Source organism: Tenrec ecaudatus, chromosome 16, assembly GCF_050624435.1.
Source record: "Tenrec ecaudatus isolate mTenEca1 chromosome 16, mTenEca1.hap1, whole genome shotgun sequence".
Taxonomy (NCBI): Eukaryota; Metazoa; Chordata; class Mammalia; order Afrosoricida; family Tenrecidae; genus Tenrec; species Tenrec ecaudatus.
The window spans coordinates 8,666,139-8,688,468 of record NC_134545.1 but is presented as its reverse complement, the minus strand read 5'-3'; the positions used below and the strand labels follow the sequence as shown (position 1 = coordinate 8,688,468).

The window sequence follows — 22,330 nt, the reverse complement described above, 5'->3', positions numbered from 1 at the left end:
CCCGGCCCCGCCTCCTGGCGCGCCCCGCCCCGGCTCCGCCCCCAGTTCCCGGCCCCGCCTCTGGAGCGCCCCGCCCCCCAGCGCCCCGGCCACGCCTCCTGGCGCGCTCCGCCTCGGCTCCGCCCCCGCCTCCATAGTTACGGCGCTGTGGGGGCGGCAGCCATCTTGGCGGCGAAGCGATGAGCGGGTCGAACCCGAAGGCCGTGGCCGCGGGGTCGGCAGCTGGGCCCGGGGGGCTGGGAGCAGGCAAGGAGGAGAAGAAGAAGGCGGGCGCCGGCGTCCTGAACCGGCTCAAGGCGCGGCGCCCGGCGCCCCCTCACGCGGCCGACGGCGGCGGCGGCGGGGCTGCGGTCACTGAGCAGGAACTGCTGGCTCTGGACACCATTCGGCCCGAGCACGTCTTGCGCCTGAGCCGGGTCACCGAGAGTGAGTGTCAGGCGGGCCGCGACCTCCCCTCCGCCCTCGCGCCGGACCTCGGGTCCTTGGTAGCCTGCAGCAGGCCTGGTCGCTCCCGGCGCACGGGCGGCCCGGGCTCCACCCAGGCCCCGCCGGCCGGCGCCGGGCCGCGCTGCTCAGCCCCCTGGGGGCTCCGCCTCCCAGCCCCTCCCTCATCTGGGCCGAGCGGGGAAGGGGCGCACCTGGACCGCCACCAGCCCCCGGGTCCCGGTACCACAGGCTGCACCCATGGCTGGCCGGTTCCCCATCTCATCCGGACCTGATTTGGGAGGGGCCCTCTGCACCCAGCCGCTGGCCAGGACCCCCTAACTAGTGGGTCCCTTGCCCCGCAGGCTGTAACTTCCCAACCCAACCATCGGAAGGTTCCCGGGCATCCAGACCCCTTGCCACCAGCCACCACCCCGGCTTCCGCAGACCCCCTGTCCTGCTGAAGCTCCTACCCGTTTCCTCTCCTCTCCTCCAGCCTGGGGGGTGGCTCCCCCCTCTTGCCCCCAGCATTGCCCCTTTGTGCACAGGTGAGCTTTGCTTTCTTCAACACGCAGTGCCGGGCGTTTTGTGCACTTGCACAACCCTGCCGCATTACAGAGCCATGATAAAGTTTCCGTTGGTGCACAAAACCTGGAAACGGGAGGCCTGCTTTTCACGTGCATTCTTGTACATTGAGCACCGTGTAAGGTTTCAGGATTGGGGTTTGCATAAAAGGCAACCATCCAGAACCTCTCCTTTGCTTTAGGGAAAGGTGGGAAGAGGTTCATAGGCCTCTCCCTGCTCTTTCTGTTCCCTTCCAGTACCTTGATGCCCTTTCTTTTGCTGCTGTTTCCTCCAGGAGTTTGCAGGTACCTGCAGCTTAGACCTGGTTGGCCTTGCCCAGGCCCCCCAAATTCCCCCTGATGGACCCAAGGCTGCTGTCGTGTCATCTACAGTGTTGCTTTAAGTAGTCTGTTCAAGGGTGCCCCAGTGAGCTGGTGGCAGCTCCAAGTGACTTTAGGGATGGGGGGACTGGACCTTGGTCCAGCCCACCTGGAAGGGTAGTCCCCTCTTCAAAGTGGTTTTAATTTGTCTCTGGGTGTTTTGCTGCCCCCATGCTCCTACTCTTGAGAGTGGCCCTTGTAGGCCTAGGTTTATCTTTAGCAGCTCTTGCTCTCTAGTTTCACTGAAGCGCTGTCAAAGCCGCTTCTGTTCTGCCCCAGTTGACGCTTGGGGCTCTGACGCACGGAAGTGCTCAGCATCCGCCTTCTCTTCACCTCCTGCTCCCTCCGGATCCCAAGGTCAGGGCAGGGCGAGGGCAACACAGTCTGCTGGTGCTCAGGTCTGGCTGGGGAATGGAGGCTGTGCCCTTCAGCAAGTTGCTTATTTGAGGGGTCTCCAAAGGTGCAGAAGTCATCCGGTGGCTTTGTGGTTCCTCCTGGAGGGAGATAGATAAGGCCGTGGGCCGTGGTGAAGACTGGGACTTGGAGACTCTCTAGGGCCGCTATTGAGTCAGAAGAGACTTGACAGCAGAGGACTGGGGTCTTTGGCTTTATGCTGCCTCTGCGCTCTAAGGTCAGCGTGGTGGAGCAGCTTTGGCAGAAGCCATGTATGGCTCGCTCAGCCTAAAATGTTTCTGTCTGGCCTGTTCCAGAAAAAGTATGCTGTCACCTAGTTCCTAGCAAGCAGCACATTATCCATTGTTGGGTACTGTTGAGTTGGTTTTCGACTCTTAGCAACGCCCTGCGACAGTAGGACTGCCCGATAGGGTTTCCCAGGCTGTGGTCTCTATAGGAAATGACCAGGTCTTTCCCCTGCAGAGCTTCTGGGTAAGTTTGAATTGACAGCTTGTTGGTTAGCAGCTGAGCATTTAACTGGTGTTACAAAGGGGCCTTCTACATTCCCCACCGGGCTGGGAGGGAGGCAGAAGCCCACTGCTATCCAGTCAGCTGCAACTCCTAGTGACTCCTTAAGTAGACCCTTCCCCATCAGATTTGTGAGCCTCTGACCTTCATGGAGACAGACCGCCTCACCTTTCTCCTGTGGAGCAGCTGTGGGTTCAAACCGACAGCCTTTCCGTCAGCAGCTGAGTGTTTCACCACTGCGCCCCCTCCCACCCGCTGCACCGAGTCAGTGGCACTTCACAGGGACCTTGTATAAGGCTACCAGACATCCTGCTTTTTAACAATTTTTCCCGCGTCCTGCAACATTTTTAAAAAGTCCCGATTTTTGGAAAGATTGCATGACGAGCTAGGATATACGGTTTTCGGCTGCCATGTGGCTATTTCGCCAGGATATGAGTTTTATCAATGGTGTCCCACTGGTGTCCTGCTTTACCAATGTTAAAATCTAGTCACCTTAACCTTGTAAGACAGTAGAACTGTCCCTGTGAGTTTCCAAGACTGTTACTCTTGATGAGGATAGAAAGCACCATCTTTCTTGAAGTGACTTGGACCTTGGAGCGGCTGGTGGTTTTGAACTGCCAACGTTGTGTGTCTGTGGCTACCCAGTGCGTAACCGCTATGCTACCAGGGCTCCTGCAGCACCCTCAGGGCTTCGATATTATCCATTAGGTCAGAGCAAATGTTTTTAAAGAGAGTTTTAAAAGTCTGTTCTGTGGTGATCAGTTTACAGTGTGTTTTGTGGTATTTCCAAAGAAAAAAATTCCCATTCCTATCTCTGTTGCTAAGATCGCAGAATCTAAAACAGAACTTTCAAGTCATCATATTCAAGCCCCAGTCTGGGTTCTATTTTTCCTCTCCTGGATTCCTGAATTCTCTTCCTACCACTTTCGATTGGGGCCGCCAGGTGGTATTTCATATGAGTCGTATAAGGAAGGACTGGGACTTTAGGTCAACACTTGAGAAGTAAGTAGTGGACTAACAAAGCATTTGGAGACTTTAATATCCTCGGTCCTCTCTCTCTTTTTCCCCCCAGATTATTTATGTAAACCAGAAGACAACGTCTACAGTATTGACTTCACCCGCTTCAAAATTCGGGATCTGGAGACGGGGACGGTGCTTTTTGAGATTGCCAAACCTTGCGTTGCAGGTAGGCCCCAGCACTGTAGCCCTTGCCTGATTACCATGGGAGCCAAAGGCCTGGGGCCCCCTTCTGTGTGCCATAGTCTGCCATGTCAGTGGTTCCGGTGTGTCCATTCCAGGCGCCACCATCTCCCAAGACCTGGTGCTCACAGAGGCCTCCTGGTCCCATGGGAGAGACTACGGCTGGTGGTGTCTGTTCTCTGCTGGTCACCGCGGTACCCGGTGGGACAAACGCATCAGCTCCAAGAGGAACTGCTGCCCCCTCCATTTTACTGATAGGGAAAGCAGGGCGCAGACTTTTGCTGGTGCCTCCGCTTAGGAAAGGAATCCTTGAAAATAAACCATGTTGAAGACCGCTCCAGAGACTTGAGTCCTGGAGACATCCTGGAAGGGTGGCACTGAGATTTCCAGTCGTACCCTGCCCTTTCTCATTCTGTTCACTGTAAGCCTCTCCTCAGGTTTCTCTCTCACTCCTCGCAGGAACACAGAGCCCCAGGGCATGAACTCGGCCCCTCCTGTGCCCTCAGTGGATATTCCCTGTGCTTGGAGGGTCTTCCAGAGGCATTATGCCCAGCTCTGCAGTGACCTCCAGAGGCTTGGCGCCCCCTGCAGCTAGTAGATGAGGGCACACAGATAGCCTTCATAGTATCAGCTTGTAATCACTCTTTTTAAAAAACAAAAACAAAGCTGTTCTGTGCTTTGCTACTTAGAAATAAATAGCCTGACAACTTGATAAGGCAGGTCTCATTGTCTCAAACAGTTGAAAGATGTTCCCACAGCCTCAGTTCAGTTTATCCACAGAGCCCTAGTCCCCCTCCACCGGGTGTTCTCCTGTGACCAAGGTGGCTGAAGGCTCAGGCTCGCGTGGGAGGTTCAGGGCCAGCTGCCTTTCTGTGTCTGTGGTGTCATGCCCCTCAGCCCCATGTCCTCCTATTTGGATGTTTTAAGGACCCTGGGGCTACCATAGGTGTGTGGCCAGGCTGGGCTCAGAGTCCACAGAGTGGAACCCTCTCCAGAGGGTCAACTGTAGATCCTGTAAACTGCCTCCCCCACCCCCACCCCCCACTGCAAGGGATCCCAATGTGCTGAGAGGGTGGTGGGGGAGGCGGGGCAGGACTCAGAGAGGCCTGTGGGAGAATCCAGGACTAGCCAGCCCACCAGGGAAGCACAATACCCCAAGGCTGCCGGCCAGGATCTTTTCCCTTCAGTCATTGTGTGTCATCACTACCTGTCAGAAGTTCACACACTCCTTGAAGGATCCCTTTGACTGTTTCCTGCTTTAATAATCTTGTCCTTCTATTGGCACTCTATTCGGTCAAAAGCCAAGCTTGTCTGCATACTATGAGGGGGCCCCACAAAGGGCATGGCAGGTGTCAACTAAGTCCACATGAAAGAAGCACAGCAGCCTGTGTCATCCAAAGATTGGAAAAAATCCAAATCTGGAAGAGGGAATGATATCAGAATTTAAATTGTGAACATCTGGTTTGCAGAAGGCTGTGGATAGCTGTGGGGTCCCCTCCTAGATTAAGCCTCAGGTGAACCCTCTCTGACCATAGTCTAGGAATGTGAACATTGTGAAATTAGTTATGGCAGATGGCGTTAGGTTACAATGAAATATAATTTGATCTCCCTTTTGTCCCATTTAAAGGTTTCAGTTTTAAAGGGGGGGAAAGTGAAGGGAGAATACATGTGGATTAATCCTCTCTGGCCATAGACCGGGGACATGAATTGCCTTGTTACCATGCAGAGAGCATTGGAAAGTGGATTATTGGAGATGCAGTTAGGTTAAAGTTTGACACCTTATTTGCTTTCCCTTTTGACCCATTTTAAATTTGTTTTCATTTTTAATGTCTTCTGCCTTTCTCTTGAGGTTGTTCTCTGTTTTACTTGTTAGTTTTTTCCTGTGTATGAAATCCAGGATGGGTAAATCTATAGAGGGAGTACCTGGATTAATGGTTTCTTGGGGGCCTGGCAGGGGACTTGGGAGGGAAGCGGGGAACTAATAACAAGGAGGGCAAGGAAGAAGAAAATGTTCCAAAGTTGACTGTGGTCACGATTGTACAATTCTTCTCAATATGATGGAACTGTTGAATTATGTGGATTTTGTGCCAAAAAAAACCACTTCCATCTAGTCGATTCTGAACCGACTTAGATTTTCAGAGACTATACATCTTTATGGGACCAGACAACCTCATCTTTCTCTCGTATATATGAATTAAGTTCTACTTACTGTCGTCATTTTTTTCTTCTGAGATGAAAAATCTAGACGAGGCTTTAGGTGAGTTGCCCAAGTTGTGGCAGCCGATAGCCGCGTCAGAAACCCACAGTGCAGTTCTGCCCTGTCTCACTGGGTCGCTATGAGCTGGGATCCACTCATGGTAGTGAGTTGTTTAGTTTGTTGGCCAAGCTGTGGAGGCAGGGTGGAAGCCCAGAGAATTCGAATGCGTCCCAGTTTGCTTCAAGCTCCATGCCCTTCTTCATGTTGTATGGTGGGAGAGCCCTGACTCCTTCATTAAAAATGTATGTGTATCAAGCATTTCCTAGAGGCTAGACACTGTTCTAGACGCTGATAGCAGGCAAAGGGGCTGGGAGGTGGGGAGCCAAAAGTCCCTCTTAGAATTTATTTATACTGCGATGTGAGAAAATTCTTTCTATGGACAGTTCTAGGATGCTAATGACTGAGTCTGTTTTTATTTCCTCTGATACTTTAGATGTTAAAAGGTCTTTTCTGGAGGGGGAAAAAGCAGGGCAAGGCAGATGTCATGAGAAGAGAATGGGGTTTTTTACAAACTTTTTGAAACCCCGTAAAGACCAAAAGGGGGGAAATCCAGCTGTGCTCCAGGCTTTACCCGTGGGGCACGGCCCCTCACGCCCCACGCACCCATTTTGTAACTGGCCAACAGTGTTTCTGAAGTGACCTCGGGTTAGGTGGGCCCTCCACTTAGGGTTTCCTGTCTGGGTACTCTTTCCTTAACCTCTCTGGGCCTCGGGGTGGCGTGCGGCCCGGGGTCTGGCACCTAAGGCCTTGGACTGGCGTCCATGGCTGGGCTGGGCTCACGCTTGTGTGCTCTTCAGACCAGGAGGACGACGGCGACGAGGGTGGAGACGTGGATATCAGTGCCGGCCGGTTCGTCCGCTATCAGTTCACCCCGGCGTTTCTCCGCCTCCGCACCGTTGGGGCCACGTGAGTGCCAGGTGTCCCAGGGGACTGAGGTGTTGGGGTCCTCCTGGCCAAGCCAGCTGACAGAGACTTGTCTTGCAGGGTGGAGTTCACAGTGGGGGACAAACCTGTGTCAAACTTCCGGATGATTGAGCGGCACTATTTCCGGGAGCGCCTGCTGAAGAACTTTGACTTCGATTTCGGCTTCTGCATCCCCAGCAGCCGGAACAGCTGCGAGCACATCTACGAGTTCCCCCAGCTCTCCGAGGATGTCAGTACGTGTCCCCGAGCCTCAGGGCCGGCACGCGCCCGGGCATCTGGCGGTGCCCCGTGGGAGCAGGGAGGGCTTAACAACACGGGCGACCTTTGTCCCCGAGATGAAGCAGAGGGGCAGCCTGGGTTGGGCCTCTGGGAAGCTTTTCCTTCTGTAGTCCTGTAGCTGTCTGTTGGGGGTACCCCTCCAGGGAGAAGGCTGGTGTGTGTAGCACAGAAGTGGGAAGGAAGGAACCAGACTCAAGGAAGAAGAGGCTTCACTGACATCACGTCTGTGGCCTGAGAACCAAGTTGGTCGGCCCAGCAGAGCCCCCCAATCAGGGAGCTGCTGTGGTCCCCATGGCACGGCCTGCCTGAGAACCGGGCCGGTCAAGGTTTAGTGGGGTACAGCCTCAGTGGCAGTCAAGCTCATGTTCAGTCCAGGAGCCTCCAGTCAGTCACCTCTGCTCCCGCTTCCCTAGGGGGGGCCGGGCCCTGTGCTAGCATTATCCTGCCGGGCAGACGGGCGTTCTCCAGAAGGACCAGCTAATGTGAGAGACGGGCAGGAAGTCGTGTTTCCCACTGAGCCCAGAGGGCAGGCGGACTCACACGCAGTGTTTTTGTCTTTTTTTCCTGACTTATAGTTCGACTGATGATTGAACACCCTTATGAGACCCGCTCCGACAGCTTCTATTTTGTCGACAACAAGTTGATAATGCACAACAAGGCGGACTATGCTTATAACGGGGGCCAGTGACTACGGGGGGCCCCAGGGGAGGTGCGGTGCTGTGGCCATGAGCTCCTGGCGCTCACAGGTGCTAGAAGCTGCTTCTCTCAACACACTTCTGGAACCCAGCTCGGGAAGCCAAGGCCGTCCCCGTGCTACTCGCCGGGGTGTGTGCCGCACAGCTGCCTTCTCTCCCCAAGGCTCCCTCTGCCCTTCCCCTGGACCTGCAGGTCGCAGAGGTACCATAGCAAAGTCAGAGATTAGGGTAAGGCTCCTGGAATCCAGACCACAAGGACAGTGTCCCTTCTGGCGGCCTATTGGAGGACAGTGCCAGCTGGGCCATTCGCCGGGAGCAGTTCATCTCATGGTTCCAGGTGCAGAGGGAGCCCTTTTGGGCACCTCAAGAGCCCGTCCTCAGCTGCTGCCCCATCCTCCCAACTGGAAGGAGCTCGGAGAAGGGCTGGTGCCAGGAGGGTGAGGTTGGACACTGGCATACATGGTGACTCAGGCTCCACTCCCAGCGCCTTCGGGGTAGCCAGTCATCCTTGGATGAACAGAGGTGTCAGTCAGCCTGGCAGTGCCTTCCTGTCTCCGGTGGGGAGGGGACAGCTTGCTGTCTGGAGCAGCTCCGGAAACCAAGGGGGACCCTTCAGAATGAGGGGTGTGTCTTGCTCATGGAATACCTGGGTCTTCTGAGGCTCCAGTAGGCCCCGCATCGGTTTCTTCTGTCTTTTCTAATTCCAGACTTCTCTTTGGAGGTTTTATGAAACATCGGTGGCACTGCCACTCAGGTGAGGTGCAGCAAGACTTGTGTCGCGCTTCCAGGTTGCCGGAGCTGGGCCCAGCCGGCTCCTGATGGCCTGGATGGTCACCGAGCCGCTGGCGTGGCCTGGTGCACTGGCCTTTCACTGGCCCTGTTGGAAAAACCTGCGCGTGTCCTATTTAGAGGGCTTTCCTGTCTGCCTTTGGCCTGAAGCAGCTGCTGGGATCATCCTGGAAGGCCCAGTGTAAGCAGAGCCCATTCTAGTCTCTAGCTGGCCGGCTGGACCAGGCATGTGGACAGAGCAAAGGCGCTGAGGCAGCCTGTCCCAGAGAAGTGTTCTTGAAAAAGTGCCCCTGTGTATCCTGGAAGCGCCTTTTATCCCCAGCCTTAGGGGTCAGGCTCCCCGCCTCAGCTCCTGAGGGTGGGGGGTGGGGAGGGTTTCTTTTGCACTGATAGACGGGGGTCAGTGGGGAGGTCTGGAAGTGTGATAGTTGTCACTGTGGACTCACAGTTAACAAGGTTCTTGGCACGAAGGCTGTGTGGCCCCTTCACCGACCCCTGCTGTCCTCTGCATGGATTCTAGGGCTGAGCATATTTGAACTTGGCCTGGGGCTCTGGACTGTGTCCGCCCTGAGCTAGCAGCTCTTGTGTGTGTTTGTGCAGACTGGCCTAACAGGCTGCTGCTTGCCAAGCTGGATGGCTCTTAGAAACGGGTGGACTCTATGCAGGTGCCTGGTGTGTACTCGGCCCTACCCATGTGCTGCAGGGCAGGCGGCATGGCCACCGCCTCTCCTGGGCGGTGGAGACAGCAGCACTGTCTCCTTGCCCTGTGTCTCCTCATGGAGCCTCACCCTTGAGTCCTGGGCTCCCTCAGTCCCTCTGTCCATGTGGCCTGGAAGTGGGCCCCAGGGAAGCCTGCCACGAGACCTGAGTGGGATTCTTTCTCACAGAGTCGGCTCTAGTAAGGCAGGAAGACAGGTGGAGTCTGCCTGAGGAGGGCGTGTTCGCTCCCTCGTTAGCTGCCGGCCCACTGAAGCCTTTCAGAGGCCAAGACATAGTCTGTGCCCAGTAGGACAGGAACCTGACTTGCTGCTCCCTAGGTCTGCTGTCTGCGTCTGGCCACTCAGGAAATCTTAGAAGAAGGGTTACCACTCAAGCTGCCCGGGGGAGTTGGAAATGCCCGTTTCTGTGCCTGACCCAGGGAACCCGTTGGAAGCGACCCTTTCTCTGAATGGAAGGGAGCTATAAGAATCAGGGTCTGTGTTATCACAGCAGCCGGACTGCTGAGAGCAGGTTATCTCATGATGATGTCACAGTTGAAGGAGCCTTGCACCCCCTAGAGCTTGCGTCTGAGGAGCTCCCGGGTGGTGCTTTCCAGAGCCTGGCACATCAGGCCCCCTTGCTAGTTTTGTCTGATTCCCGCCCCTTTCCTTTAGGCCTCCCGGGCAGAGACGCTCTTGCTCTATGGAGCCTTTGCCTGGGATGCCCTCCTCACTTCTCCAAAGAAGACCCTGGTTGGTTTCCTCTACGTGTGGAAGGGTGAACAGAAAGGAGGACGGGGTTCTGGGCTTGTGGGAGAGGATCTTGCCATATGTGTTTGCCCGAAGCCATCTCATAGGCGAGGGCCACATGGCCTCCTGGAAACACACCCACTGTAGGGCCATCCACTTCGCAAGCCCCCACTACTCACTGCCACTGTGCCCATTCTGGCTTATAGTGACCCTATAGGACAGAGTAGAAATACTCTCTATAGGGCTTCAAAGACTACATCTTTAGGGGAGCAGACAGCCTCATCTTTCTGTTTCAGAGCAGCTCGTGGGTTTGAACTGCTGACTGGTTAGCAGCCAGCAGTTCACAAAACCACGAGGGCTCCTTGAATCCCAGGCGCCGTGGGCCATGCTTTGGAGAAGCGGTTAGGTAGTTGCCACCCTGTGCTTCCAGTTGAGGTGGGACTCATCTATGGCATGGATTCCATGGACTGCATCTGACCCACAAATCCAGGGGCACCTGCCTTTGTGTGTCCTGCCCTGTTGGTCTCAGTCACTGTGGCATTGGGTTTGCCCCGGGGACTACCCTAAAATTCAGTGTCCAGACTCCTCGCCGCCTCGGAGGCCCGTCTTGGTGTGGAGGGAAGGCACTGTGTACCTGGGGTGGAGCCCAGGCTCTGTCGTTCACATTCCACGTCCCAGAACATCTCAGTCACGGCAGGACCTGGTGGTGGACGGACCCTTGTCCTACCAAGGATCACACACAGTCATTGACGTGGCGGAATTTTATTTTTCTCCCTGTAAATCTATTTTTCACAGAATTTAATACACTTCAATGACCTGTCACCCATGTCCCCACCTCCCAAGGTCCGTATTCCACTGTGTTCTGTGTCCAAAGTGAACCTGGGAGCTTCTTTGTATAAGATGTTATTTTGCCACAAAAGACCCGAATAAAGGAAGGATTTTCTCAGTATTGGCAAGCTCCTGCCTTTCATCGCATTGGGGGTGGGTTCCAAGATTGCGTCTTGGCTACTGTGCCTATCCGAGTAGTTTCATGAGTGGACCTGCTTTCCTGGGTCATGGGGAAGCCATGTGGGCGTGGTGTTTTAACGTGTTTCCTTATATTTTGCTTGCTGGGCTTTGGAAATGAACATCCCACACAAAGGGGTTTCAGAAGGTTTGTAGAGAAATCCCTTTCTTGGTTCATTTCCATTTTCCCACAGACACTTCTAAATTGGGGTTACCAAGGTCACTGAAAGGGCCAAGTGAGGAGTTTGGGTCCGTGCACAAGACCCCATCACAGAAAATCCATCGCAAGGAAGTTTAAAATGTGAGTCTGACTTAGGAGGTCAGTGGCACTCAAAGAGGTGGTCTGGCCTCTGCCCCCCAAGCCTAATGTGCTGCACGCTCTTGTCCTCCTTTCTCCCAGGGCCAGGGCCCCTCAGAAAGGGCCGGGCAGGACCCAGAGGAGTCACCTGTTGTGTTTTAAAATGTGTGTGGAGACCGCTCTTGCCTGCAGCTCCAGGAAGGCCAGCCCGAAGGATTTTGCTGCATCTTCAGACTAGGAAGTGGCACTTTCTGCAAGACAGTCTCCGGATTGTGGGTCTGCACTGATGACAGATGCCTGGCTGAGCTGGGAGGCCGCGAGGACAACCGGCACTTTGTCTCTGAGCAGCAACAGCCGTCCAGCCTTCCTGGGAAAAGCTGCCCTGATCAGGGAGCTAGGAATGAGCGCGTGGCTGTGATAGGAGACTAGCGTGGAAGGGACGCAGCTGCCCCACTCCACTGCATCCCAGCCTGGGAGGAAAGAAATCTCTGATCCATTTCTTGGGCTTACGTACTAGACACAGAGCCAGGCAAAGCCCTACCTCTCTGACAAAGCTGGCAACTGGGAGAGAGATCACCGGGGATGGGGGGGGAAGTACCATGGGTGAAATGAAATGGGAAGGAGCGTGCACGTGCGCGTGTCATCTGAAGAGGTACATTCCAGACCCGGGAACCAGGACTGCAAGGCCCACGGACGGGGAGAAGCTGGAGGTGCCAGAGGAACAGAGCAAGGATACTCAGTGGCAGGGATCGTGGGGGCCAAGTAGCCAGGGGCCAGGTGGTGCGGTGCTTCTGGCCCATGGGCTATGAGTTTAATGAGATGGGGCAGGCTCCCAAGGGTTCGAAGCCCACGGCTGCTATCCAAGATTACGATCCCTGTGGTCCAGAGAGGGACTCTTGGTGGCTTTGCCCATTCAGCATTTTTATTAACGGGCTGGTGAACCTCAGACGCCTGGAGGAGGGCAGCAGGCGCGGGGCGGGCCCGAGCCCGAGGCCAGCGAGCACGTGACCGCTTTGCCCCGCCCACTGCCCGCGGGACACGCCCAGAGCCCCGCCCCCCGCAGTCCGGAACCCGCGCGCGCCCGCGGGACACGCCCAGAGCCCCGCCCCCCGCAGTCCGGAACCCGCGCGCGCCGCGGGAGGTCGACGAGGAGACGCGAAGCCCAGCCCCCGTCGGCCATGGCCTCCGCGCTGCTCGTCCGGGCCTGGGCCCGCGTCCGCGTCCGCGTCCGCCCGGGTGAGTGCCCCGGGCGCCGTCCGGCGGGGCAGCCCCCCGGGCCGATGGAGACGCGCCCTGGGCGCCCGGTCCTGCCCTCGCCGCGGGCGGCCTTTCCCCTAGTTCCGGGGCTCCTACCGCCGGCGCGGCCCGTCGGTGACCCCCGGCCCGCGGAATGACCCCTGAGCTGGGCCTCGCCCAGTTCTCACGGCTGCGTCCACCGCTCCACCGCCGACTTGACTCCCAGGGGCGCAGAAGGCACCCTTTCTGCGCGCATTTGAACCCTGCCCGGCTCCGCACCCAGGACTCCTGTGAGCCTCAGTTGGCTCGCGTGTAAGATGGCCGCAGTCACACCTGGGTCGTCGTACCAAACTCCTAGCGTCGTTCGTTGTAAGGGTTCCTATAACCCCGGGCGGTCACAGCCCACCCAAACCGCTGTGCACCCGCGTCGCGCTGACCGCTTAGTCAGCTTCTTTCCCCTCGGAGCAGTTCGCTCCAGCGACCGCAGCAGTGACACCACGGCGGGGACCCTCCTCCCCCGAGTAACAGTGACGATAGGGGAGCAGCAGCCTCCCCAAGGTGCTCAGGCATAGCAGAGACCATGAACTTGGCGCCCCTTTGCTCTGTTTACCGTGTTAAACATCAGGTCACCGAGAGCTAGCCAACTGCACAATAATCAGTAGCACCGACCGCCCCCACCCTCCAAACAGCAAAACCAACCCCCTGCCATGGAGCCCATTGACCATCTTGACCGGAACTGACAGCCTCTTCCCGCTCTCCGGAGCTGCTGGAGGCTGGGAGCTGCCCACCTGGTGGTTCTTCGCTGCCCCTCTCTGTTACTGTCCCGCCCCAGGAACTGGGCACACCCGCCCTCCACCTGCGGTAGAAACTGAGTTGAGTCTCATGCTTGCCTCCCGTTGCTGGGCTGTGCAGTGGTTGTTGACAGTCCGACCAGTGGGTGGGGGCCAGTGCCCAGAGGAAGCGGGCACTGACACGGTTCACTTGCAGCAGGCACCTCAGGAGCCCGGTCTGGTGGGCGCTTCAGAAACACCCCCTTGAAAGCCCTAGATGCACACAGGGGACCTGCAGGGTCTGTGGGAGCGGACTTCCACTCCGAGGAGCTGCCTTCTCACCCATGGCCCAAGCAAGACGCCCTGTGGGGATCCAGATGTCCCCAGTTGAGAGCCACTGAACTCTGCCTCTGAATCTCATTGATGTGGAGATGATTCTGATCCGTGGTGGCCCTGGAGGAGGCCTGGTGGCAGAGCAGTGAAGCATTCTGTGAGCGGACGCTCGGCAGGAGAGCTGTCGCTGTCCGATGTGGTCTGGCGACCCAGCAGGGCAGTTCCGCCCTGCCCTCCAGGGTCACTTGGAGGCAGAATTAGTTGATAGCATCCAGGTGTATTATTCACAAGGCCACCTTGCCTTCCGGCCCACTGACCCCTGCTCTTGCTGGCAGCTCTGGCCCGGCGGCCCTGGCGGCAGTTACACACCATCTACCAGTCCGTGGAGCTGCCAGAGACACACCAGATGTTGCGTCAGACGTGCAGGGACTTTGCCGAGAAGGAGCTGGTCCCCATCGCGGCCCAGCTGGACCGGGAGCACCGCTTCCCAGCACCCCAGGTGAGCGCGCAGCTGCCAGGGTGGTGCTGGTGGCAGGTGGAAGCAGAAGTCCCACCCCCCAACCCCTCCATAGGTAGCTCAGAGGCAGGGCCTGGGACTGGGAGGGGTTCTCCAGGTTTCCCTTGGCCAGGTTTTAACATCTGGTGGTAGACAGGCTTAGGATGTGCCAGGCCACGCCAAACCCAGTCCGCTGCCCGCAAGTCAATTCCGACTCACAGCGACCTACCCCCCTCCCCAGGATGTGATGAAACTGCTCCTAGGGCTTCCGAGGGCTTCCTAGGGCTTACAGGAGAAGAGCCGGCCTCAGCTGTCTCCTGGGCGGGGCTGGTGGGTTCAAACCACCAACCTTGAGGGCAGCATCACCCACTGGGCCAGCAGGGCTCCAGGCGGTGTGCTGATAATGACTGATAATGACAGTGAGCTGCACTGGGGTTCCAACCAGAAGGTTGCTGGTTCAAGCCCACCCAGGGATGCCCCGGGAGACAGGCCTGGCCATCTGCACTGCTCTCTGGGAGCACAGGCCTAGGAAAGGCCTCTGCACAGGCGCAGCCGCCGGGAGGCAGACTGGACTCAGTCTTGGCTGGGGCTCTGACACCATCTTCCTGCACCCACCACCTTGTACACACCGTACCCTCAGCTGCCCCCCTCCCCCTGTCCCTCTTCAGTACCACTGGTGAAGATGTGTGAAAACCCGTCTGTGGGGAGAGGACTTGGGAACAAGCAGACCAGCCCTGGGAAAACAGGACCAGGGCCAGGTACCCAAGCCAGCGCCGCATGCTGTCCCTCTTCCTGCCAGATGACAGCCCGCCTGCTCCATTTTCTTCTCCTTGTTCTCCCTCAAATCTTACCCATCGAGGCCCTGGGGTTCACAGGTCAGAGTGGCTTCAGATCCAGCGTAGTAGTCGGACTACTCAGCTGCCCCCAGGAACTTGGGAGTTTCGCACCTGGAGGCCAGGAGAGATGATTTTGTACCAATCAGCCATTCGAAACAGTCCACAGGTTGGGGCGTTTCAAACCCTCCCTGCAGCACTGCACAAGAAAGGCCTGGCAATCGGCTTCCAAAACGGGGGACACTGAAAGCCCTCCGGGGGTGTAGTCAGCACAGCGCCAATAGGTACAGCAGCCTCACGCATCAGAACTACTCTGCCTTCTAGCCAGAGCACGGGTTGACCAGAGACACAGGCAGCTTGACTTAAAAGCCCCTGGCTGGCTTCCCAAGAAACAGTGAATAAGATTTCAGCTCTGCCCTGCCTTGTCGCCTGCCGGCGAGGTCTGATGGACTCATGATGGCGGATGATCTAGACACCCAGGTTCCCTGGTCAGTATGAATTCCGTCGAAGGGTTTGCTTACACTAGTGCGACACACAGGCCAGCTCACTGATGGACCAGCGGTAGAATTTTCTCCATCCGTGTGGCCCAGGTTCGATTCCTGGCCAGTGCACCATGCACAGCTACTTCCCGTCTGTCCATGAACGGGCTCCAGTGGAGCTTCCAGAATGAGACAGACTGGGAGGAAAAGCCCCACCCACATACTGCGGGAGACAGAAGACCCCGGCAGGTAACTCACTGCACTGGAAAAGCTGAAGATGAATTCCCTCCGATGGAGCCTCGCAGCTCATGGCCACTTTGCTGCTGCTTCTCTGGGACTTGAGGCTGACAGATGCCTGCGTGTCGCTGAGCACATCTGTATCGAGCCTGATCGGTTCTAAGTGTCTTCATACCAAGCTTCTGGGAGAGTAGCCACAAGGTGTCCTGCTTTTTGTCCCCTTGTCAAGGCAGTGAAGGAGCAGTCCTTCGAAAGGTCTAAGGTCATAGGAGCCTGGTGGCACAGTGGTTAAGTGCTCCAGCGATCTGAGCCCACCAGTTGCTCCTCAGGAGAAAGTTGGGGCATCATAAAGGGAAGCCCATGGGACTGTGCTCCTCCGTTCTGGTCCCTCGGCGTGGGACTGGACTCAGTGGCCGTGGGAGCTTGTGGGAAGTTGCACTCACCCCTCTGACCTCCCAACTGCCCCACAGCCGCTGGCTCGGGCTGAGGTGACTGATGGGCATCGGGAGACCTCTGGAGCTAGGCACCAAGACCTGCCTGCCTGCCTGCCTGCCTACGGTTTGCTGAGGTCGCCGGGCTGGTTTGCATGCCAGTGCTGACCTGAAGACTGGCAGTTCAAGTCCACCCAGCAGCTCCATGAAGGAAGACCTGGGTGTCTGGTCCTGTGCAGCTGAGAACATGCCAGGAAGTCATGGTGCCCGCTGGCATGGGACGTTGCCGTGGGTCAGCAGTGTGACCCCCCCAGGCACCTCCCCCCCAGAGCTGCGGCAGCCTGATGCTTCAAGATGTGTTCTTGAAAAGGCCCCCTGGTCACAGGTCCAGATGGAGAACCAAGGCTGCCAAGGGCACACGTGTCAAACTGCTAGGCACAGAGCTCACCAGGCTGTTCACCAAACTCCCAAGAATCCAGTGAGGTTGGTTACACTGGTACAACACCACTGCCACCTGGAGCGGAGCACGGCTCTGGAGAGTGACCCTCTGGGGCAGAGTAGAACAGCTCGGCTGGATTTTTGGAGCCCTAAATCTTTCTGGGAGCAGACAGCCTCATCTCCCATTTGTGGGATTACTGGATTCCGGGTGTAGGCTGCTCCACGTGTGCAGGGAGATCGGTGTCCTCAGGTTCTCAGGGAAGCTGAGTGCTAGGCCTCCAGGGGCGCCCCAGGCGGGGGTCACACTGCCAACCTCATGGCTCGGAGGGAAGCCCGTAATCATTTGTGCCATCGGGAATTCCGTATCCCAGGAACTCATACACTGTTTAAGGCCCTGGTGGCAGAGTTTGTGCTTGACGACTGACTTAAAGGCGGGCATGTGAACTTCCCCAGAGGCACCGCGGAAGAAAGGCCTGGTGGTCTCGCCTCAGGATCACAGCAGCTGCGTGTCTATCCCGCATCTGCTCGTAGATCAAATAGAGCATCTACCGCCTGAGAGGCCCTCCTGGGGGTGGGGGACTTTCCCTGCCACTGTCTACCTGTGACCAGAGGTGACTCACTTGGTGGAGGGGGAACAGGAACCGGCTCAGGGAAGGGCTTGGCTGAGTATCGTGCCTTCCTGTGGGCCTCCTCCGCCAGCTGGGTCAGGGACTCATGAACTTGGGAGGTCACCTGGCCTGAGTTTCTGAAGCACCTGCTCAAGCCCTAAGAGACCTGGGGGAGTGGGCAGGGTTGGGGGGGTGGGAGGAGCCCCACGGTTCCGCATTGGACAGCCAACCACAGGGTCCACAGTTGGAAATCTCCAGCTGTTCCTCAGGCGGGGCTTCCTCGGGCTGGGCGGGCTTTCCAGCCTTGGAAGAGCACAGGGACAGCTGCGAGGGGGAGTTTGATGGCAGTGAGTCTCTGAGGTTTGAGTTACCGCCATCTCCCCGGGGCCAGGTGAAGAAGATGGGTGAGCTGGGGCTCCTGGCCATGGACGTGCCGGAGGAGCTGGGCGGCGCCGGCCTGGACTACCTGGCCTACGCCATCGCCATGGAGGAGATCAGCAGGGGCTGTGCCTCGGCCGGAGTCATCATGAGCGTCAACAACGTGAGCGTCCCTGGCCCTCAGAGGCACTGGTTTGGGGGGCAAGGTGGGGTGGGGCGCGGTAGCATTCTAGCCAGAGGGCTGACCTTGGGCGGGAAACCTGAGGAGGGTGCCCAGGGGTCTCCCATCTCGAGAGGACGGCCCCCAAAACCCCCCGGGGCCCAGGCGGCTAGACTGGAAGGCTCTGACCACCCCTTGTCCCCTAGTCGCTCTATCTGGGGCCCCTCCTGAAGTTCGCCTCCGCGGAGCAGAAGCAGCAGTGGGTCACTCCTTTCACCAGTGGTGACAAAATTGGTTGCTTCGCCCTCAGCGAGCCAGGTACCTGGTGGGTAGTGGGTTTTGGCCTGACCTGACCCTTCCCTTACCCAGAATCATGGGGACAGACTCAGGCTGGAGCTGAGGGCCCTCGCTGGAGAGGCCCGCCTGGGTCAGCAAGACCAGGTCCTCCAGAGCCTGGGAAGATGCCCTCCACCTGCCTGCATGACCTCTGGGCCTTGGTGCACTGGCCCGTGGGTGCCCACACTCACTCTCAGAGCCTGGTTTGTAGGGTCTTGGGGTCAAGTGGATGGCGGGGCCGGGTAGGGTGGAGGCAACCTTACACTGTGTGGGGGCTAGGGAATGGCAGCGACGCGGGCGCCGCCTCCACCACGGCCCTGGCAGACGGTGACTCGTGGGTCCTGAATGGGACCAAAGCCTGGATCACAAACTCCTGGGAGGCCTCCGCCACTGTGGTCTTCGCCAGCACGGACAGGTCCCAGAAACACAAGGTGGGCGCCCAGAGAAAGGCCAGCGGCGGCTCCTGGCTGCATTCACAGTCTCTAGATCCAGGCGCCTCGCCTCTCCCTGGGACTGTGGCCTAATTGGTGGCGGTGCTTGTCCTGGGGAGCTGGCCCTCCCTCCCTGGGGGGCCTTTCACTGACCAGCAGGGGACGCTGTGCTGTGGCTGGGCAGGACGTCGGGGGTGGAGCTGGTGGCTGTGTTGTGGGCAGAGACGGTGGGCCTGGGACCACCCTGTGAAAAGACATGGGGGCGCTTTTCAGGGCATCAGTGCCTTTCTGGTTCCCATGCCAACGCCTGGGCTGACACTGGGCAAGAAGGAAGACAAGCTGGGCATCCGGGCCTCGTCCACAGCCAACCTCATCTTCGAGGACTGCCGCATCCCTAAGGGCAACCTGCTGGGGGAGCCGGGCATGGGCTTCAAGATCGCCATGGTGCGCTGGGCTGGGGCATGGGGCCCGGTAGGCGGGTGGGGGACTCAGCTGCCAGCCGCTAACCAGGCCATCTCCACAGCAAACCCTGGACATGGGCCGCATTGGCATCGCCTCGCAGGCCCTAGGCATTGCCCAGGCTGCGCTCGACTGTGCTGTGACCTACGCGGAGAACCGCAGTGCCTTCGGGGCCCCCATCACCAAGCTGCAGGGCATCCAGGTACGAGGCAAGGGGACACCGCTCTGTGGCCCCCTGCCACTGGAGGAAAGGGAGATGAGGGGCAGCTGCTGAGTGGGGTGGGGGCTGTCTTGTTGCAGTTCAAGCTGGCAGACATGGCCCTGGCCCTGGAGAGTGCCCGGCTGCTGACCTGGCGTGCCGCCATGTTGAAGGACAACAAGAAGCCATTCATCAAGGTACCGGTGCAGGGCTCACCTGGACAAGAATCAGGGCTCCGAGGCCAAGGGGTGGAGCAGGCAGTTGGTGGGTCCCAGTTCAGTGGCCTCAGGGTCAGAGATGGGGGTGGGGCTGTGGGCATTTGCTCCTGGGGTGGGGGCAGGCAGGGACTTCCCAGGCCTCCCCTGCTGAGGCACCACGGCCCCCCAAGGACATTTCTGACTGGGCCACTCCCGTGGTTAGGAGGCTGCCATGGCCAAGCTGGCTGCATCAGAGGCCGCCACCGCCATCAGCCACCAGGTGAGTGGAGGTGTGGGCCAGCTGTCATCTTGGGGACTGCCCCTGCCCTCTGGCTCTCTGCCCCAAGGGGTGGGGGTGGGGGTGGGGGTGGGGTCTTGCCACTCCTGAGCCCGCTTCTCATCACAGGCCATCCAGATCCTCGGTGGCATGGGCTATGTGACAGAGATGCCGGCTGAGCGACACTACCGTGACGCCCGCATCACCGAGATTTACGAAGGCACCAGCGAGATACAGCGGCTGGTGATAGCAGGGCATCTGCTCAGGAGCTACCGCAGCTGAGTCTGGCCCCAGGGACCAGGCTGGGGTGCAGGGCCCCGTTAGGACTCAACCTCGAGAGCCTGGCTCTTGGGCTGCCATGGGTCCGTAGGTCTCTTCTCCAAGATGGATGAGGGGGCTTGGCTGCTGCCTGCCTGTCACACCCCCTAGGCCACACTGCTGGGAGCAAGTCTCAGGGACCAGGTCAGCCAGCTCCCTGGACCTGCTACCTCCTCTCCACCACGTGCCTCCTTTTCTCCGTGTGACAGTGGCCCCCGCGGTGGGGCTCCATGGTCCTTTGCTCTGGGTCCTGGATTCTCAGTCTGATCTGCTTACTGGGCCCAGGGGCTCAGCCTGAGAACTGCATGGACAGGCTCCAGGCACCCTCTGCTCTGTCCCCGGGTTCAGAGTCGGGAAAAGGTGTTGGATGACCCAGAATGACCAGGCTCAGAACAGCAGAGTCTGGGTAGGGGGTGGTGTGGGCTTGTGGGGATGGCCCAGAACCCACTGACCTTGTCTACATAAAGTACCACAGGGACAGGGAGCCAGGGGCAGTGAACGTGGGGCTGGCTGGGGAATAAAGCCAATTGTACCTGGGCTTGTGTCCTGGCCCCTGCCTGGTGCTTGTGGGACGGAGCTGGGTCCTGTGGAGTTGGGTGTGTACATGTGCTCATGAATCTGTGTATTGGGGGCTGTGGTGTGTGTGTGTGTGTGTGTGTGTGTGTGTGCTTGTACACACGCAGGCACTCCTGCGCATGACAGGGGCTGTGGCGGCTGTCGTCAGGTTCTGTCTCTGCCCTGGGAGAAAGTTCTTCATGGTATGAGGCAGGCTAGCCCAGTGAAGCTGTCAGCAAAATGAGCTGGGGCCTGTCCACCTCAGCCAGTGACCATGCAGCCAGGCCTCCTGGCTGAAGACCCTGCCATCAGCTGGGATGGAGGACGAGGCACGCCCAGGTGGGCTGTGGTGGGCACGTGAGGGCAGGCTGCAGAGGCCCTGACTTCAGGCCCCTAGGAAGCATCTTCCAGCCGTCCCCCACAGCCAGCCTTGAGCGCTCTGGCAGGGGGGCTGACCCTGGGGCCTAGCCCCAAGTGGGGTGCTCTCAGCTCAGCTGGAGCCCAAGCTTCTGACTGCTGTGGTCTAGTGTCCTGAGAGAAGCGTCTGGGAGGACACATGGGAGCAGAGGTATTAAGGGAGGGGGACTCGAAGCAGTAAAGGCTGCCTCCCGGGGCTTGTGAAGGAAGGCCTGGTGACCTGCCTGGCGCTGCCGGTCAGGGCTGGAATCGGCTGACAGCAGTTAACAGGTGCCCACGGGAGAGAGTGGCAATCACTCTGCCAGGCACAATGCCCACCCACAACTGAAGGAGCCAACTGTGGCACACACACACCCCCTGCGCCTGCCCTCACTGAGTGCCATCCGGAGCCAGGGGACACGCTCTTGCTCCTCCCCCCACCTCCCCTACCAGATCACACAGAATCTGCGGTTATCTTGATTACTAATTTGAATAATAGAACAATAGGTGAACTATAGTTGCAACCTGCTTAAATGCACTGTTTCTTACGTGAACCAGGAGACTTGGAAAATCCACGGTGAATTACATGCTTTGTTAATGTCGCTGGTAACCAAGTGGAAGCCCGTTTTAATCTTTCTCCTTTTCCTGTAATTATGGCTTCATTCTCAAAGTTATCGGTAAAGGCTCGCAAGTATTAATCACCACAACACGGTAGCGAAAACACCAGAAAATCGTCAAAATCCGTGATTATGAGTGGGTGCAGGTGCTCGGGTGCGTGGGCAGGGGCAACTAGGGGGTTGGAGGAGGCACCATTCTAAGTTGGGGAAAACCTCCCACGAGGCAGGTTGGGAGATCAGAGCCTACCCTCCCAGGTATGTTGAGATGGGGGTGGGGGGTGGGGTGATACCTTAAAACATTTCCTTCTGCTGAAACTACCCAACAGTTCTATGGACATTTTGGGGTGTCGGTCGGATGCACCCCCCACCCCCATGACCCTATTGAGAGAAGAGCCCTCCCAAAGAGGGCTGCCTCTGCCCACCTGGCTGCCAATCCCTACCTGCTGGGGCTGTGGGTGGGGCTAGGGGGCGTGTCTGCCCTGAAGGGCAGGTAAAAGCTTCCTTGAGCCAATGAGTCGGCACAGGCAGCGTGGACGCCCATGCTCGGGGGCGGGGCACCAGGCACCCAGGTGTTGGCGCTTCTGCTTCAAAAGGTGCCCCTGAGGCTCCAGGTACAGCTTCCCAGCAGGCTCCCGGGCCGGTCTGCGGTTGAAGCGTCCTGCTCCCCAAGTTTGGTGAGCCTGTGTCTTCCCTGCAGGCTCCAGGTAAGCACCTGGAGGGGCCTGCCTTCTCGTGCACACCCCGTCTGTCTGTCACCACTAGCCCTGCCCTCAGCGCTGGTGCAGAAAGGTGTGAGAGGGGGTGGGGGTGGGGGTGGAGGGGGCTTGACAAGTTTGACGGGCCCCAGGAGGGAGGCAAGGGAAGGTCACTCTGGAGTCACGGACCCTGCCTAGCTCCAGAAACTGCAGAGAAAGGGTTCAGGCTGCCCCTGACCACTCCAGGTAGACAGAAGGGCCCTGGCCC

General features: G+C 58.2%; 2 protein-coding genes across 2 annotated transcripts; both read left to right on the top strand.

Moving 5' to 3' along the window:
• The first annotated feature begins 135 nt into the window (after window positions 1–135).
• Window positions 136–10,829, top strand: UNC119B (unc-119 lipid binding chaperone B). The gene is made up of 5 exons (XM_075533778.1): window positions 136–426; window positions 3,361–3,474; window positions 6,543–6,651; window positions 6,730–6,902; window positions 7,524–10,829. Exons 1-5 carry the CDS (start codon window positions 180–182, stop codon window positions 7,634–7,636), a joined length of 756 nt encoding a protein of 251 aa, XP_075389893.1. The 5' UTR covers window positions 136–179; the 3' UTR covers window positions 7,637–10,829.
• Window positions 10,830–12,302: 1,473 nt separating this feature from the next.
• ACADS (acyl-CoA dehydrogenase short chain) lies at window positions 12,303–20,331 on the top strand. Its single transcript, XM_075534357.1, has 10 exons — window positions 12,303–12,419; window positions 13,858–14,021; window positions 17,436–17,585; window positions 17,789–17,900; window positions 18,198–18,349; window positions 18,623–18,793; window positions 18,873–19,010; window positions 19,109–19,204; window positions 19,428–19,484; window positions 19,611–20,331. Exons 1-10 carry the CDS (start codon window positions 12,362–12,364, stop codon window positions 19,761–19,763), a joined length of 1,251 nt encoding a protein of 416 aa, XP_075390472.1. The 5' UTR covers window positions 12,303–12,361; the 3' UTR covers window positions 19,764–20,331.
• Window positions 20,332–22,330: the final 1,999 nt, after the last annotated feature.

What these genes read in the sequence shown, in the direction of transcription:
- UNC119B (XM_075533778.1), top strand. Translation starts at nt 180, where the DNA reads ATGAGCGGGTCGAACCCGAAGGCCGTGGCCGCGGGGTCGGCAGCTGGG. An exon ending in CCTGAGCCGGGTCACCGAGA is followed by an intron (nt 427 to 3,360) that starts GTGAGTGTCAGG and finishes TTTTCCCCCCAG; the next exon opens with ATTATTTATGTAAACCAGAA. An exon ending in CTCCGCACCGTTGGGGCCAC is followed by an intron (nt 6,652 to 6,729) that starts GTGAGTGCCAGG and finishes CTTGTCTTGCAG; the next exon opens with GGTGGAGTTCACAGTGGGGG.
- ACADS (XM_075534357.1), top strand. Translation starts at nt 12,362, where the DNA reads ATGGCCTCCGCGCTGCTCGTCCGGGCCTGGGCCCGCGTCCGCGTCCGC. An exon ending in CCGCGTCCGCGTCCGCCCGG is followed by an intron (nt 12,420 to 13,857) that starts GTGAGTGCCCCG and finishes TCTTGCTGGCAG; the next exon opens with CTCTGGCCCGGCGGCCCTGG. An exon ending in ACAAGAAGCCATTCATCAAG is followed by an intron (nt 19,205 to 19,427) that starts GTACCGGTGCAG and finishes TCCCGTGGTTAG; the next exon opens with GAGGCTGCCATGGCCAAGCT.